Here is a 17914-nt window from a genome sequence, read left to right as displayed (position 1 = left end):
GGCCGCTGGGAACAATCTTAACGCGGCGYCGCTGCTGCTGAGGGGCGGGGGAGGGGAGGAGGGTTCGCGAGGAGCCGCGTGTCCCTCCGCGCCCGCCGTAGCCGGCTGCCGTTAGGGGCGGGGCGGGAGGAAATTTAAACGGCGGGCGGGGGGAGGGGCGCGCCGGTAGTTCAGGGGGGCGCTGGGGTCGGGGGCAGCGCGGGGCGGGGGCAGCGCGGGGCGGGGGCAGCGCGGGGCTCGACGCCCCCTCAGGGCCCATTTCGGGCCGCTATGGCGGGCCCGACGGCGGCGGCGGCGCGGCCGCTCCGCGGTAAATCCTTCTACCTGGACGTGCCGAGCGGGCGGAGCGCGCGGGAGCTGGCGGAGGCCATCCGGCACCTGGGCGGGGTGAGCTGCGCCCGGGCCCGGCCGCGGTGCGGGGAGGGGGAGAGGCTCCCGGCCTGGTTTAGTATTTCCCCTCAGTCTGAGGCAAATTCTCTTGCGTGCACTCCAAAACTTCCTTAAATCCTTCAAACGCTACAAATAGATGTAAAATCTTCATTTAGTTCGTGTTGCTGCTCTGTGCCTGCCATCAGGATCAGGTACTGGCTGTATAGGCACTTGGGTAATCCGACTTCCAATTTTTCCCCTTTTATTATTCCCCTTTTTATTAATTATTATCTTCACGCTTGACTTGCTGGTTTCCCTCAGTCCTCATCTGGACGTGCCTCTTATATATTGAAGGATGTTCTCGTTTTTGTAGCATCTCTTACTTAACTGTGCGCTCTCAGGTCTGATGACAAACGCTTGCTCTGAGTTGTCATTTATTTCTTTGTGTAGCTGCCACACCACTTGAAAATAATTTTAGCTTTTTAACTGTCCCTCTAGCTTCTTGTAAGCATCCTCTTGCGTTGCTGCCCTCTCTAAAATACAGCCCACCAGTAATGAAGACCTCATTTCTCTTGCTCCTGGGGAGATAATGAATTCAAGTACAACGTGGCTGCCATCTGTGAAACAGCTCTTTAGTACTAATATCTGAAACTTTCCATTCTTCAGTAGAAAGTTGGGAGCGTCTTACAGTCTCTGACTTGTACATGGTGTCTTAAACTCATGATAYGCTGGAGCATTATCTAGACAGGGAGACTTTGATTTACTCCCTTTTGTGYTTGCAGCATCCTTGATCTTCTGTAGCACAGGTCCCAGTTTTAGCAGGGCAGCCAGTAATGTACCTTGTAGCACTTCTCGGATATGGACCTGGGATCTCAATCCATAGGGATTCTATAACTCAGCAGAACTAGGTTGTTCAGCAGCCTTAGTTTCAACTGTTCAACTTTTCTTTCCTGTATGCTTCATACCTGTGTGTTAGCGTCCCAAGACTGTCTCCCTCTTACTGAATTTCTGATRTGCCTGTTGTTACTATCCCAAATCAGGCATTTTGACTTTCTCCATCTTTCTTGGGCTTCTAGTTTTTGTACATTTTTTTGTGCAAAGTCCTGTGTGTAGATTGTGCCTTTTCAGTTCTGTTCCCTGTCCTACGTAGAACTGCTTGTCCCAGCTGTTTGCTTTGTACTTACTTTGCCAAATTCTTTCCAATTCTCCTGACAGCAGAGCTCTTCTACACTGGTGCATCACTTCCAGGGTCATTCTCTCACCTATTGGCTTTCTTTGCCTCTTCATCCAATGGCAAATAGCTGTCTACCTCTTACTACAGATYGTTCTGCCTTAATAAGTAACTGCCTCTACTATAGTTTCCCTGTCAAGGTTCCAGTTGCTGAAGAGTTTCCTCAGTGAGAGATATATAGAGCTGTCGTCTAATAGAAAGGTCCTTGGATTATATCTCAGGCATCCAGAGAAGTGCCCTGCTGCTGCAAGACTTTCCTCCTCAGCATTATGAGACTTACTGACTTGTGAAGGGGAATGATGTGGTTCCTGGAGCGGGAGATGCTTGGAGTGCTCTCAGGGCCCTGGGCAAACTGTTCCAATGTGAACAGGAAACTGGCAATTTGTGTAATGTCAAAACTTGCATCTGGATGTCTCAAAAGGGATTGATGTTGGGTACTCAGCTCTCTGAAGCTGATTGCTACTAGAAACTGAATGACTGAAAAACTGGCCCTTGCTTTTTTGTGAAATTATTGTTCAAGGAGTAAATGATATGAGACTGTATCCTGTCAAGGAAGTCTCAATCTGAAGACTGATTATTTGCAATCTGTTATCTATAGGAAATGTACTAACTGCTCATCACAGAATTGCCTCTCCTTCTGGGAGATGGCAGCAAGGAATGGAAGGAAGAGCTATTTGTAAAGATGAGTACATTCAGCAGCCCCTTAGCTGTGAGTGGGTCAGTTAAAGGCAACAGCTTTTGCTCAGCAGGACTCTCAAATCACAGAGCTGTTGGAAGGTTTTAGAGCTAGCGCTGTTCTGTTTTTGGCTCCAGGTGACCGAAAGCTTCCTGAGTAAAGAAGTCAGCTATGTGGTTTCCAGCAGCAAAGAGGCCAAACGAGACAAGGCCAGGACTCATACCGAGAAGTGGAGCAATGCTACCTCAGAAGGTGCAAAAGCCAAGAGCCCAGTGCCTTCTGCCTCCAAGGGGAACTATACCAGACCTCACCAGAAGCCACCAGATGCTGTAAGAGCTATAAGTGATTAGGCCACCTCAAGGTTTGATCCAAAGGCTGTGAAGAGAGTAGAACCTGAGACCAGTGGTAGAAGGGAGTTGTTTCTGCTCTGAGCAATCATGTTGTGTTAGTCTCAACCTGACTATTTATATTTGTACTGATGTTCTTTGTATCTGCATCATTGTTCACTCCAAAGTGCACGTGACAGCYGTGAGCTAGTAAAAAAGCACCTACTTAAGTGGCAGAGGAAACACAAGGCTTAGTTGGCTTTCCAGTAGAACAGGCAATCTGTCCTGCTGCAGAGGTGCATCTGGGAAGACCAGAGAATTGTAGATAGTTAGAACTGGCTCGGAGCTGTTGCAGGCTGTGGATGTGTGCTTACACACATGTGACATGACTCGTGTCACATGACAGAGCAGAATAATTGTAATTTGGGGGGAGATCTACAAGTCCAGCTTGCAGGAAGGGATTTCTCTAGGTCCTGTTCACCTTGCCTGAGCTGGGCTTTCTGATCAGTGATAAACTTGTGGCCAAAGCTTGTGTCTCATGTGAAATGCAGGGTTCTAGTGGCAGCTGTGACTGGGAGAGTAGCAATGCTGGCAGAGATGGGTTACTCCAGTCTAGGCTGTAGGCCTCTCTGCCAGCTGGATCTGGACCACCTACAGCATTGCATCACTTGGAGATGCCTGAACTGATGTTAGAGGCTTCACTCATAATGTGTTTGTTCCGCTGTCCTTGCTCACAGTACCATCTACTTGTGTTACAAAGCTTAACCTTGTTGCTGAAAGCTACAAAATCATAGGCTAACAAAAGGGACTCCCTTCTCCAGAACGKCCTGGCAGTGATGTTCTTAAGCCCTGGCAGTGTGATGGGATGTGACACATGGAGCTTCAAAGCTAAGATGCGGCTTCCTCTTGGCTCACTTCGGAGCTTTCACTGCTGTTTGATAAAAGCTGAGCCTTGACTGAATGGGTGCTCAGTGTTGGCCTGAAGGGTGCCTTTGTGGTTTTGGTTCCCTGAAAATACTGAGTCTCGTTGTCTTTGAGATGAAGTCCTGGCCAGACTCCTCTCCCCAGCAGAGAGTGCATATCACTAGAAATCATTCTTAATGGACATTCGTGTTCTGTCCTCGGCTTGCTACTGCCTGGCAGCTCTTGGCTCTAACACACTACTTGGCTCTTCTTCTGCAGGCCCTGATCAGCCGAGGAAAGGAACTGCTGCAGAAGGCCATGAAGAATCAGGTAGGCACCACATGGGTGACCTTTTTCTCAAGCCGGATGTTCAAAGTATTGTTGAGCATTGCCTGGATAGCGGCCGCCAATACTTCAGAGCCCYTGACTGTCAGAGGAAGCAGACTGTAGGGCTGGTAAAGATATGAAACAGCCACCTGTGACTGTTGGCAAGTGCTGTGCAGTTTCCAGACACTGTTCTTCACAGAACCRTTTCATCCTTCCATGCTAGCTACTTCTAAGGCCTGTTTCAGAGGTCTGGTGGCTCAGCACAAGAGAATTATGTAAGACCACTGTTAGAGGCATTTTTAGCTTAGGAAAAACTAAAGCCACATAGTGGGGGCAAAAGGCTCCTCTGGAGTCTTATGCTTATATCACAGCAGCCGAGAAGATCTTGGTGCCCRCCTTGGAAGCTCATGTTATAGCAGGAATTAAAAATATGAACTAGATGCTGCTGTTGATTTGGGGTAGATAAAAGCATGAGTTTGAACCTTTCTGATTGAGCCCTGAAGCATGTTTTAATAACACTGACATGTTGGTTTGGCAACTGAGCAACAGGAGGAAAAAAAAATAACTAGATTTAGAACTGCATACGCTCACACAGTAATCTCAGTTTTGAGCTGTATCTTCTCCATTCCCTCTTGTTTGTCCAGGACTCCTGCAGTGGCAATGGTATCCTCGCCAATGCTCGTTTGTGGGGAGTCCAGATCGTGCACGTCGATGGTATCCTTCTCTGTATTACTGGAACTTAGGTTCTGGTAAATCAGTGATTTAAAGACAGGTAGGGCAGAAGAGATGTAGTGAGTGCATTGTATGGAAGAAGAAGGAATTTGCAGACAATATGAAGTACTTGACTGAYGCTCTCCTGGCTGTAGCTAGGTAGGTCTGGCCTTCAAAAAACAGATTAACACTTTATATATAGAACATGGTACTGTCCTATATACAATAGGAAACATTAAATATGTTATAAAATACTGAAGCTGTGATWCTATGAGGGGTTAATAGTTTGGTCAGTGCATGAATCTGTTCCAGAAAGACCATTCTTGTTAATTGACTTGGAAGTAGAGATAGCAGTAATGGTAGGGTTTAGTTGTTTTAATTAGGAAGTGCTGATGTTTGAGAATCTGCGTTGGAAGGATCTATCAATCTCTGCGGCAAATGGGAAGGAGGTGACAGGGGAAGACTGATGATGTTGTGATTCTAATAGCAGGCCTAGAGTAAAAGGCTCCTGACTGTCTGCTGACAGTGACATACAGGCCTGGCTGAACTTGTCTGGGTGTGTGGTGGAGGCCGCTACTGTTAGYGCGTGTTCCTGAGCAGCCAGCTCTGAGCTTGCAGCAGTGTTGCAGGACTGCCAAGACTTTCAGTTGCCAAGGTCTGGTCCATCTACTGCAAAACTTAACAGTGTATAATTTCTGTAGAGACTTAAACAACCCTCCTGCTTTGCTAAGGAGTAAAGTGAAGAGCCTTCCTCAAAGCACTCTACTCTTTCTTGGTTTYCTTTTGGGAGAATTAACTGTGTAGTAGTGATACTTTGCCAGATGATGGCAGGCTCAGGTGCTGCCTGCTTTCCTCAGTGCAGATAGGCAGGAGGAGGAGCAGCTCACCTTGCCTTGTTCAGCTATGGCTCTTTGACATCCCACCTGCATAGAAATGCTATCATACGCTCAACAGCTGCTGCGTGCCATCTCAGGAGCAAGGAAAAGGAGCCAGAAGATGGAGGTAACTAATCTAATGCCTGCCCAGTTTGAGGCTCTCAGGATCCCATGCTCATTGTGGGTTAATAAGGAGGGTGGTCTTCTAGGTTTTGATTCAACATCAGATAATCTGTTGCTCATTGATACAGATGACAAAATTAAAAGACTTTTTCCTTTTATAAAGTAGGGAGGTAGCTGGGAGCTTTCGAGGTCATCTGTAGCACAACTAATACCAAGTTTTGACTGGTAAGAAACTGAGGGTAAAACCAAGATCATATGTGACTAAAGTGCTGACTTCTTGAACTTTCTTAATACTTTGCAAAGGCCAGTGAGAGGATAGGACGTAAGATCAGAGTATGCCACCTGTGTATCGTATTTAAAGTAACTGTAGGTACCTAGGAGACAAAATATTAGGGGAAGGTGATGCGGTCTGATGCAAGAGCTCTGAAGTGGTGRGTGAGACTGCTGCAATCCCAACTTGCTGCTCTGGGATCAGTAATTACAGTTCTGTCTGCACTGGATCCTATACTAAATGTGTCACTCTTTCCTTCAGGCAAAATGTGCTGTGCCTGGATCAAAAGTTCGCAAAGGTAGGCCTRGAAGTTGTTCTCATTTGCACTTGAAACAGAATTGCTCATCTAGAATTTGATTTGACATTTCAGATGGATTTTCAAAGTTTGGTAATTGCTAAGGTAGTTTCTCTTGAATGTTTTTTGTAAGTCTGAGTCCAGTTGCAGCATCTTAATACAGCTAAGAACGTTACACTTTTGATTTTGGGGGGCTGTTTTTAAAGATCCCGTGAACTGTTTGCAGCTCAGCTCCCAGAATCCTGAGGCACCTAAGAACTGTGCCACTGGCACTGCGTGTTGAATCCATTGGCTCTAAGTTTTGAATAATGTATCCTAGAGAGGAGAGTGTGTTCCTCACAACCCACTCACTTCTGTTAGGCTGAAATATACTGCTGAGACACCAATCTAGAATTAACACTTTTAAGGGAGCAGAGGGAACAGGTTCTCATCTGCAATTAGATCAGAGCCAACTGTGGTACTGAAGTGTGCTCTGGTGACATAAACTGATTTACTACTTGTTTGACTTGGCCTCTWGGAGAGTGAATTTATTAATTCAGAGTTCAGTAATACCTTAGATTAGATTCTAACCTGGATTTTGTGTGTGACACTTGGAAGATTATTTTCCAGTTTGGGGTAAAGGTTGTGAAAAAAGGCTTGAAAAGCTGTCAGTGAGATTGTCTGCTGAAAGCTAAGACCTCTAAGCTGTGGCATGCTTTGAGCTCTGCCTGGGAACTTGTGACAGCTGAACCATTTGTCACTGTTCACCACTCTGCCATAAGAGCTTTGGACCTGCACATCAGTCTTGGTTTTATTTGGCCCCCCTAACTGAGGTTTTGCTTTCAGAAGTGCTAAGTGCTTGGCAGCACTTATGTGGAAACATTGATCCTGTGTTTAAATAGCTATTTCAGCATTGTAGCAGTGCATTTGATGCAAGCTCGGTATGAGACTCGAGGAATTATAGTTAGTGGGGGCAGGTAGACTCGGCCTTTCCAGAGATCAAGATTAAAATTTATTTGGAGAAAACAGCTTTGAGTTCCAGGATTACAAGAAAACAAAGCCTCTTGTCCTTCAGAGGCAATGGGGGAGACACCAGGTGGTGTCAGGGTCAGGCAGATGCCCATTGATGGTACCTCTCTGTGTGAGGGATTCTTTATTTTTTGTTTTGTTTTTTAAAACRGGTTTGTACWAAGATTTCCAGACTGACCATGGTGTTATCACCCATGAGTTGAGCGAGCCTGCCGGACAGGAGGGAGATCGCATCTTCTCCTAGCCTGGTCATCTGCTGGGATTCATCTGCCTGGCTCTGAAAGCCTTTTCACCAAATGCACTGCTGAGGCTTTCTTCAACAACCTTAATATATTTCTCTGTAGGAAGCGTAGCTGCTGTTTGCCTTCCTCAGGGACTGAGCTGAGGCCAGAMATTGCTATTTAGCAGTATTCTCATGCCAGGTTTGGCTATGCAGCATGTTAAGTGAACATTGATTTGTCTCCAGCAGCTTTTAGCTCTCACGGCTTTCCTAGACTTGAGTCCTGATCTGAGACATTCTGAACTCCAGGCTTTTGTGTGAAGGTCCAGGGAGAAGCTGGATGTTCCTTGCAAGTTTAATAGTGAAAATGGTCCACTATTGTACTACTACCTTCAGGGCTGGTCAGCCTGCTGCATACTTGGGAGATGAGGCTGCTGTAGATTACCCAAATTTTCTGGATGTTTTCTGGATTCTGTCTTAGCTAAGCTTAGCCAACACTTGTYATTCACCAGGGGTAGAAATACTGAGGAGAAGTTAGGGAATTAATGATAAAGTGGAGAGTTTGGCCGGGGTAACTTCTAACCAACTGTCTTCCTAGCAGGAAAACTGAAGCCCCCTTTTCTGAAGGTTGAAGACAAGAGCAGGTAAATGAGGCTTTTCTAAATATCATGGCCAAACTATATTAAAACTTCAAGGACTCCCAAGGAGTGAATTCTCTGCCACCTCTGCCCTTTACATAAGGAGTGATGAATATTTTGTCCACAAGGCAAAGTGTGTYGTCTTTGAAGGTCCTCTCAAACACTAGGAAGCTGATGCTCTTCTAGAGGAGGCAAAGGAGGTTCAGAGAAATAATCTAGGTGGCTCATATGTCAGAAGAAAGGTGCTAAACAAAGCTTGATAATAATTTACTTCCTTGCTCAGATTCCACTTGTGATCCTGTGTGGGTCACTTAATCTGCTTGAGCCCTCTGAAATGGGGAAATAGCCTGAAGTGCAYGAGGTCAGGGCATGTAACTTGATTACAACATCCTGCACAAGGCGATCTGATCTCTGTGGTGTTTCTATCTCTGTAGCTCTAAGAGTAGAGCACTAATTATTCTGAAGACAACACTTAAAACAGCTGCAGGGTCAAATATGAGGTTTTACACGCTGCATACAATAAAACACAAAGAGGAGAAATGTCATCTGGGAACTGAAACTTTCCCATGCTGCTGTATAGCTGAAAATACTGCTGTAGCTGCCAGTGATGTACCTTGGGGGTGGGGGGGTACATCAGTGGGTTTTTCAGCTGAGTAAGCAAGCTTGCCTCTTGTTCAAAGCATTCCTCCCCYTCTGCCCCTTAATGCCATACGAGGAATCAGGTTTAGTACTTTCTGGCCCCAGTGGGAAATGCGGAATCTCTGGAACAACCCAACAGAAAGACACCAATGGCCAGTGTCCCATCATAAGTGAGCTAATGCATTGGACCTCTCTGAGGAAGAGATGACAACTCTAACCATGCTATTACTGTCAGAAATGTGATGTCCTGATCCATTGCTTTCAGGCAATTCCGACCCTTCCATCACCAGTTCAAAAGCTTTCCTGACCTGAACTTCCTGGCACCCAAAAGCTCCAGCCCATTTGAACCTCTGAAAAGCCTCTTGAATTCCTGCAGGGCCAGGTAGGTTGTAGKTWWWWCWSWKSMWSWGWWWWAMCAATTCCCATGCTAGCTCTTGCCATGCAGGTTCCTGGGATTTGTAGAAATCCTTGAAGTGGATTCCTTAGAGAAGTGTCTTCTGGATGGTGGCAAAAGGAGCCCTGTGGGATCCTATAGCTCCCACTGTTGCTGTTCCAGATTAAACAGCTGTAGCTCAAAGGCAGCACTCCATCCCTGATCTTTATGTGGGAATCTGGGTGCCTGCTGCTTCAGCYCTCCTGTGACCTGTGATCAGGGAAGATCTTTGCCACTATGTTGCAGGGACATGGAGGGCTGTCCGATGCGCAGCGAKGGAGAAAAGAGCCCCCAATCCACACCAGTCACTGTGCCAAAGAAGAAGAGGGGATTTTGTGAGTGCTGCCAAGAGACCTTTGACGAGCTGCAAAAGGTAAGGGTTCCCCTGAGACCTTATTCCTTGCAAAAAGCTACAGGATCCACTTAACCACTTAGTTATCATGATGTGTCTGTTATCAGTACAGACCCTTTTAGAAAGACAGAGTTTTTTATACATCAGCCGTCCTGATATCTAATAGGATCAGTCTTGCAGCTGAAAGCTGTAGTATATTTGTGCTTAGATCTCGTGGTCTGTGCAAGCAGCGGTTTTGAGGAGGCAAGTATGACATGCTCATCTCTGGTGGTGGGAAAGCCTTGAGGACCTACTGTTACCTGGGCTGTGAAGTGGGAAGCCTATTGCAGGGCAGCTGGGGGACATAGGCTGATTAAAAAAGTAGGAAGRGGGGTTTACTTGCTACAAGATGCCAAATGAGGAGACTTTTAGAGCCCAGCCTTCAGTGATAGACACTACATATTTGGAGTCTGCGTTTTTAGTAGCTGCTGGGGAAAGCCGTAGGCTGCTGTTAAATACAGACACAACCTCCTCATCAGCAAGTGTCTATGGGAACAGAATATTCACTACAAGCATCCTGGGGTAAGTGTTGCCTGCATTTCCCAGATCTGCTTCCAGACAAGCCCTATCTGGTGTAAATACTGTTTGCCCTCTAGTCTATTAGGCTGTGGGAGGAGGGTATTATCTGAGAACATAAATGTTGCTAAAAGAGCCTTTGCCATCTTCCAGCATCTCCAGAGCCCCCAGCACAAGCAGTTTGCACTGGATGACTCTCAATAYGCCCCTGTGGATCATGTTATCTCACAGCTCATCAACAACTTTGTGGAGCAGTCAGCCAAGTAAGTCTTTATGTACCCGGTAACTCTTGGAGCAGCTAGGCAGTATGCAACTATGTGGCCTAGTCACAGTAACAGGACCAGAATCTCTGTGCTGGTGTGRCACTGGTTCCTAGTTCATGCCCCATGCCAGGAAATCTGCCAGCAGGTATCAGAGGGCTTGGACTGACCCTGCAGAACTGACCTGGTACTGTATAGCCTGGCACTTGCCAGGCAAGGTTTAGATGTGCTGTGGGAAATGTTCTTCTTTGAATTGAATTTGTGAGCTCTCCGCTTCATGAAACTCCCTGTGGATTTCTAGGGCCTTTTAAACTGGAAAGGGACAGCTGRGTCCTTCTCTGTCCGCATGTCTGACACAAACCCTGATGCCCTGTAGCATTCCTGTGCCCAGGCCTCTGGCTGTCAAAAATCTGAGAGATCTCTTGTGCTGGCTGTCTCCTGCCAGCAGYGATATCAGGGATACCTGTCTAAACTTCCTTACTGCCTCCTGAGCAAGGGCCTCAAACGCTCTGCACTGCAGAAAATGTTTGGTATTCCTGGGGGAAAGAGAGCTCCTACAGCTAGAGAGGGTGAGTGTTAACTGATGCTTCTTCTCAGGGTGCCGTGGTCCTGCCTGACAGATGAACACTTAATGCCTCAAGCACAAGTTGCCAGAGGAAATGAGATGCTGACAGCTGAGCTGGAAARAGAGAGCCAGGAGGCTCCTGTGGAACAGTTTATTGATGCAGAGGCGGATCCTGGCCTGAAGATGAAGGAATGTTCCACTCACCTGCCCAGTAACAGGCTTAGYAATCTCAGAGAAGGAAGAGGATTTTCTGAGAGCTGCTCGCTGGGGCTGTCTGCTGGAGCAGGACTCACTAGAGGGGTTTGTGCTGTGCAGGGCACCACAGAAGGATTTGTTGTGAGGGACACAGATTCAGGTGTGGCTCCTAGCCTGGGCCAGGAGACCCTTGCAGAGACTGCTCAGGTCAGAATAGCAATTGCTTCTTCATCTGAGCTTCATAAACAGCAAATGCTTGGGCCTGTCAGCCATCTTCTGGAAACGCTGCCCATCTCCAGGAAACGCCAGCTCTCCTCCAGACAGAGCACCCAGGTAGGAAAGAAGCCCAGGCTGGAGCTGGCTGGTGCCCTCTCTCAATATGAGCAGACAAGCCAAGTGGATGGCGGGATGAGTGTGCAGGATGCAGGGCAGATAGCTGAGCTGGACTTGCCCAGTGTAGCACAGGCTGGTAGCTTGCCCTTAAGCACAGAGCTTTCCACCAGACTTCATAGCTCCACTGTTCTGGAGCTGTGCCTATGTGGGGACCCTGGGGACCCTGCAACACAGCCARCTTCCCTTGAAGCTGTTTCTGTGGGGTTTGATCCCACAGAGATGGCTGCAGCAAGCACCATCAGCCAGTATGGCTGGAGTAGAGTGAATGCAATTTCCCATGGGAAGCAGCTCAGAGAGGAGGAAGAATGTACACCTTTGAGTGTGGACAGTCATGATCCAGAGTGCAGGACCTCTGCAGYGAGCAAGACCAACTGTCCTGCTGGCCAGCTGCCCTCACAAAAACTGCGTGTGGCTGAAGCTAGATGTTGCTGCTCTCCCTGTGTTGGAGCAGCAGAGAAAGTGACCCCTGAACTACCTGACCTCCCAGGCCATAGCAAAGAGTTGACTCCTGGCCCTGGGCTCCCTCTTCCTCACAAAATGCAGGCTGACCTTGACTTCAGGACAGCTTCTGAGTCAGACTGGGACATCCAGCTGCTCTCCGCATTAACGGGTGTCCAGGACAGCAAGATTCTGCCTGTGGACAGGGACTTGCTCCGAAGGACATGTGTCAGTATAAGGGACAGTGGGTATGAGTCTCAGCTCTGCTCAGTTCTGAAGCGGAAGTCAGAGCTTGACTGGGCAGGCAAAGACGACAAGAACTGCTGGAAGTACTGCGCAGAGACTGAAGGAGCTTCTTTCCCAATATGAGACCTCTCTTGGCAACTGGACTAGTTAAAACCATCTCCTGGCTGTTCTCTGGGCCCTTAATGGGAGCTGTGAAATGGTTTGAAAAGGACTTGACAAACCACCTTCCCTGTCAGGGCCAAGAACAGTCTATGAGGCACAACTGAGAGCTGGAGTGAAGACAGTCAGCTGCATGGTCTCCTCCAGTCACTGCAGACAACCTGGGCTGGGCCTGAAGGATTGAGATGTGCTGACACCTCACTGGCATGGTTTGTCCAGTGCTACCTTCCCTAGCTTCTGACATTCAGGGGAGCAACTTTCTTGCCTGATTTCCTGAAGGAAAAATGCCAGTGGCTACAAGTCAGAGGTCTGCTCTTGGTGGCTACGTTTCACTACACCTGTGAGATAAACATATTGCAGCAGGTTGAGCTTGGAAACCAGCTCTCAGTCCCAACCTCAGCAGRATGGGGTGATAAATCCTTCCTTCTCATGCAGTCATTCAGGATTTGAAGCTTTACAGGTCTCCTGCTGGGAACTATTGGGTGATTCAGAAATTCAGCCATCTTGATAGGGGCTTGGATCTTCCCTCCTGTTTAACTTCTTTTTTTTTTTAACCTGATGGCCTCGCTCTTTAAGTGCTTACCAGGCTCCTGACAAGATGGTTTTTCTCTAGAAGTAAGTCTTCAGCAGGAATATGCTCTCTGCTTTTCCAGATTCAGAGAGCCCTGCCCAGAGGAGGGCCATGGAGGTGAGGTCTGTGCTCTTCATATGGTTTGGGGTTTTATTGGATGTCTTTGCGAGTAGCTACAGATAATTGTAACTAGTCCTAAGTTGTTTAGCATTCTTTTAAACTTTGAAATAAAAATRAAAGGATACTGTTGTGCTGTGTGCTGGGTAAAATTTGTTTGGCTGCCTGAGCACAGCTGACTTGAAATAGTGCGAAACAGATCAGTGCAGGTCAGGTGGTGACTGGGCAGAAGCCTTGCTGAAAAGGAGCTTGGGGGTGAGTGGACATCAGGTTGAATAAGTCAGCAGTGGCTCTTAATCACRTGGCATCACCCAGTACATGGGTGACACATAGGAATGTGGCCACCAGGTTGAGGAAGTTGTACCTTTGTTTAGCATAGTGGTGGCCACATCTAAGGTAGTATCCAATGTTGGCCCTCCAGGTGAAGAAGGATGTGGAGAAACCAGAGGAGCCAGTGGAGGTTGCTGAGATGGCCAGGGCCTGCAACGAGGGGAGGAGGCAGGAGCTGGGCTGGGTTAGTCTTGCCTGGAGGAAACTGAGGGGTGTCTTAACAGCAACTTATGACTCCCTTAAGGGACTCTTAGCCAAACTCTTCTCAGTGATGCCATAAGCTAGAGCTTCTGGGGTTGAAGTTGGGAAAAGGAAAGGCTCCTTGCCCAGTATGAYAGTGCAGTCCAGGGCCAAATACCCAAAGCAATGAGGCTTCTCTGTTCTTGGAGCTTTTCAAGCCTTGAGTGGACATGCTCCTGAGCAGGAGGCTGGACTAGAGACTTAAGAGGTTTCTCTTAAGCCAAATTATTCCCTGGTGCAATAGCCAAACTCCTGCAGTTTACCTGCTGAAGGAGTTACACAGGTTACTAAGGGTTAACAAGAACACAGCAAAGCTGCTGCAAGACCACATCAGGTGGGGGTTGTGGTGCTGGTTCATCTTGTGCTTGTGTGCTCAGCCTCCTGGAGGGAGCAGCTGGCTCTGGATTGTTTGGACAACAAGGAGGGGCAGAGGCTGGGTGAACCAAGACTGAATCCCTCAAGACAGGGTGACAAAGCCCGTGGGATCACTTGTTCCCTGTAGAGGTGTGGTTATCCCATATCCCTTTGCTCCACAAAGGCAGAGCACTTCATCTGGGATGTTAGCTGAGGTCGTCTCCCCCCTCCCACCCCAGTGTTGAGATCAGCTGTGAGGTGAGTATTTTCATCCTTCATCATGCACAGTGCTTGGGCCTTCTGTGGAGGGAAGAGGGAGCCCTGGTGGTTGCCTGCTCTCTCCTGATGTCTACTAGTGACTGGTGCCATGAGGGGGTCGGGTTTTGGGAACGGCAGAGCTGCTTTGTAGACCCTTGGGTCAGATGTGCTGCCAGAAGCACTCAATGTCGGCCTGCTGTCAACTGGCAGAGGGCATAGAGCCTTTCTGCAAAATACCCATCTGCTTTGTCACCGCATCTGCGGCCCTTCTCCATCGTCACTGTCTTGCTCCCTGCCCAGGGTGCTCCTCGTGCACTGGGTGGACCAGGAGGGTGCTGTGAGAGGTTGTCGCCCTTGGGCAGGTGGCCTTGCAGTCCTTGCTGAGGTGTAGACTAACCCTAACTGGTGCTAGATCTGCTGAGCCRTGCTTGGTGCTGCAAGTTCCTTGTCTCAGCAAGAAATCATTGCTGTGTTTCTTGCTCACTATTGCATGGAAGAAGCCAGAAGCCTGTAGATGGCAGGTCACCTGCTTCAAATCCCTGCCTGTCCTGAAGGCCACCGCCTCTGCCCAGCTTTGCATGGAGGAGGTGTGTAAGGCTGGYCTGGCCACCCTTGCTGGTGAAGGTTTGGGTATGAAACAACCCTAGGAACACTTGTCCCTACCTCTGCCCCACAGCAAGCACAGCCCAGGCCTGGTCCCTTATCTCCAGGTGGTAGATCCAACTTTTCTGGATGGTGTGGCACTTTCCAAAGTGCCGATCAACGCACCTAACTGAGCAGCCCTCAGTTGAGTTAAACTGCTGCAGTGTGGCCAAGGAGATGATCTGAGTTTCCCGGAGTCTGTTCCCAGCCTTGAGTTCTCCTGTGCAGCTGTCTGACAAAACAGCGTGGGAGAGATTTCCCCGAGCGCACGCGCGTCAGCCCCCGTGTGCCCAGATCCCCCGTGCGCACGTGTGTCCTACTACARGGGTGCTTGGTAAAGGCTGAGCAGAGGCTGAGTGGGTGGAAGCGAGGGCCTCGCCTGAGYGTGACCCCCTTGCCAGCTCCTCTCCGGTGAAAGTCAGGCTGAGGCTACCCTACCACCCCCTGGAGCTCCTGCAGGTTCTAATTCTGCAAAGTGTTGATGCTAAACAGCCATCTGTGGGATCTGGGATAGCGGGAACAAGGAGAGCAGGGGCTAATTCTGCTCTCTGCTCCGCAGTCCGGGGCCCATCCCTCCCTTGTTCTGCCTTCGCTTCCACTTCTGAATGCTTTTGACCCCCTTTTGCACAGTAAGTGGGGATCGGAGATGAAAAGCGAAGCAGCCGTGAGCATCGCTCAGTATGTCTCCGGAGTGTGTGGGGAGGGCGCCCATTGAAATAACGTGAGTCACTGCTTAAAATACTCAACAAACATCAAGGTGAAGTGAGCCGGGCGTTTTCGCTGTTGCCTTTGTGCTGCAGAGCTCCAACCAGGTACCCTGCTACCAGCAGGCTCGTGAGCCCTGGTGGGAGAAGGAGAAGGTGGGAGTAGATCCAGAGGGCAGGACCTTGGAAGAAGGAATCTAGTGCAAGAGTAACGGCTGATCCCGCCCTGTGCTGAGACTATGTTGGGGGCGTAATTCATGTGGCTCCCCAGCTCCCTGCAGCTCGCCCTGTCCGGAAGGATGATCCGGGTGCTGTGGTGCAGGGAATCATTTCCTTGGGTTCATGATAACCCTAACTCTAAGCTCCCCGAGCAGGCAGGGGAGGCACTGGGAAGGGGAGGATGGGGTAGAGCCCTGACCTGGCAATGCCTGCTGGAAGGAGAGCAGGTAGCATGAGATACGGAGCTCGACGGGGCTCCTGGCTGCTAGCAACCCTGTGGCGGATGGAGCCGGGTCCTCGCTGGCAGCGCTGAGGAGCAGGAGGCAGCAGGTCTGGCTGCTGCAGAAGCAACCAGCCCTGAGGCAGCTCGGGAGGAATTCAGCCAGGGTGCTAACGTGAAAGGGAGAACTAGAATTAAATGAATCAAAAAAATGTTTCAATACATGAAATGATTTCCCCCGGAGGAGCATGAGGGCTGAGAAGTGAAGGGGGCTGGGGATCAGGACCCCCCCATCTTGGTCTTTTCTGGGGGGGCTCGACCACAGCTCAGCTGAGCTCAAGCCTGACACGATGCTCTCTAGGGCTTTCTCTGCCAGGGCTGCTTGTGCCGCAGCCAGGCGAGGTGAGGGAGGGCGAGCAGATCTATTTTAAACGAGCTTCTGCCTCAGTCCAGCCTGGAGCCAAGATGTTCTCATTTATACTCAGAGGAAAGGAGGTGGCTGCTGCTCCCCGGGAGGCTTTGCACTGACCCACTTGTGCAGCACATGAGCCGAGTCGGTCCAGCACTGCAGATGATACGGACAGCCAGGGGCAATCCTGGCCACCACCGCTCTGCCTTGCTCCTGTTCAGCCGTCCAGCACCCCCGGGACCTCCTCCTCCTGCAGGAATCTGGTCCTGGGACCATGTACCCATTCCCTAGGGGAAGGCTGTGCACAGGTAACAGAGCCTGGTTTCCCTGCAGGAAACCCAGGGGAGTGGGAGGCCCCGAAACTGCCCCCAAATTCACCCACAAGCTTTCAGCTGGCATAAGAGGCAGCTGAGATGCCAAGTGCCTCCTGCGGCCTCATGGTGCTCTTCCATGCTCCTCCTTTTCTCCTTGCTAGCATCCCACAGCTCCAAGGAGGGCCGGATAGCACAAGGTGGCCCAGCACAACCATCCAAGAGATCATGAAGGATCCTGCATCCAGCTGATCCTGCTGGTCAGGAGTTGATGAGCAGCCAGAAACATGTCTTGGTACCTCCCTCTTGCAAATCTGACAGCTACAAGTTTAAGGCCACTTTGGATTGAGCCAGGACCTGTGGACTGAGCACCCAGCACCCAAGGACAGATCTGGGTCCTCCTAGGTGTGGTCTCACAGCCAGGCAGCCGACATCCCACCAGCCCAGCTCTTCCAGCCCAGGTCATCAAGAATGGTGGGAGCTGGACCCTCTGATGGTCACCTTTGCACAGGTGCTGCATTTTGTGGCATGCTTTCTCGTGGAGCACCCTTGCGCCTACCTCACCTGGGAGAGCCTGCTTCCCGTGCTGGGAGCTGTCTGCCCGGCCATGGGCAGARCAGACCATGTGATGCCCAGGCTCAGAGACCATCAGGGCCTCCTTGCAATGCCCTTGAGCTCTGTGCTCTTCGATTGCCTGGTCCCCACCGGAGCTGACCTCTTAGATAACCCTCTCAGCACCCTGAGGGCACCAACGTGCCTTGTTTCCCCTGGAGCTCCCCACCTCTGCCCAAGTAGGCCCAGGAGCTCTGTCTAAGCTCTTAYCAGGGCTGTGCTGTGGGTACACTTGTCTTCCTGTGATCAAACACTGGTTGCCCAGAAAGCTCATGGAGTCTCCAACCTTGGARATAGTCAGAACATTACTGGGCACAGTCCAACCTGCCCTAGTYGACCCTGCTTCRARGAGAGRGGTTGGGCTAGATGRTGCCCAGAGGTCCCGTCTGACCTCAGTGGTCCTGTGATTCTGTCCCCTGTCCTGTCTCTGGCCCTGTCTCCTGGACAGAACCCAGAGTTACGCTGTAGGTAGCTTGTCTCCAGCCCTGGATGGGCCTCGGACCCACACTGCAGCCTTGTCTGGGGTCCACCCTCCAGTCCCATCTCCCACTGCCAAACTCATCCAGCAAGGTCAAAGCCACAGCGAATTGGAGCCTCTGTCCACCTCGCCTGGACCTGGAGACCTGGATCCCACCGGTCCCAGAGCCCTGGACTCCACCGCTCCTGGAGACCTGAACCACGACGGAGAGATGAAATCAGCCGTGGGCTGATGGTGCCCC

The 17914-nt window shown here is 49.8% G+C and overlaps 2 protein-coding genes across 2 annotated transcripts in view; both read left to right on the top strand.

Moving 5' to 3' along the window:
- Positions 1–211: 211 nt before the first annotated feature.
- Positions 212–13028, top strand: DBF4B (DBF4B-CDC7 kinase regulatory subunit). Its single transcript, XM_085316159.1, is given in 12 exon segments — positions 212–387; positions 2414–2605; positions 3785–3835; positions 4477–4546; positions 5475–5545; positions 6074–6110; positions 7934–7979; positions 8878–8994; positions 9292–9418; positions 10106–10215; positions 10810–12168; positions 12170–13028. Coding segments are annotated over 12 exon segments (2328 nt in total). The 5' UTR covers positions 212–270; the 3' UTR covers positions 12201–13028.
- Positions 12891–17914, top strand: part of LOC146589481 (disintegrin and metalloproteinase domain-containing protein 11-like) — a gene marked incomplete at its 3' end in the record, with an annotated part of 11460 nt that continues 6436 nt past the window's right edge. Inside the window, exons 1-3 of the mRNA XM_085316165.1 lie at positions 12891–12896; positions 13318–13410; positions 15521–15580. Of these exons, the coding sequence (XP_085172291.1) occupies positions 12891–12896; positions 13318–13410; positions 15521–15580 (159 nt within the window). The remainder of the gene's footprint in view (positions 12897–13317; positions 13411–15520; positions 15581–17914) is intronic.

The sequence above is a fragment of the Rhea americana genome, unplaced genomic scaffold (genome assembly GCF_003343005.1).
Source record: "Rhea americana isolate MKP2758 unplaced genomic scaffold, rheAme1 scaffold_453, whole genome shotgun sequence".
Classification (NCBI taxonomy): Eukaryota; Metazoa; Chordata; class Aves; order Rheiformes; family Rheidae; genus Rhea; species Rhea americana.
This window is presented reverse-complemented; position numbering and strand designations above follow the sequence as displayed.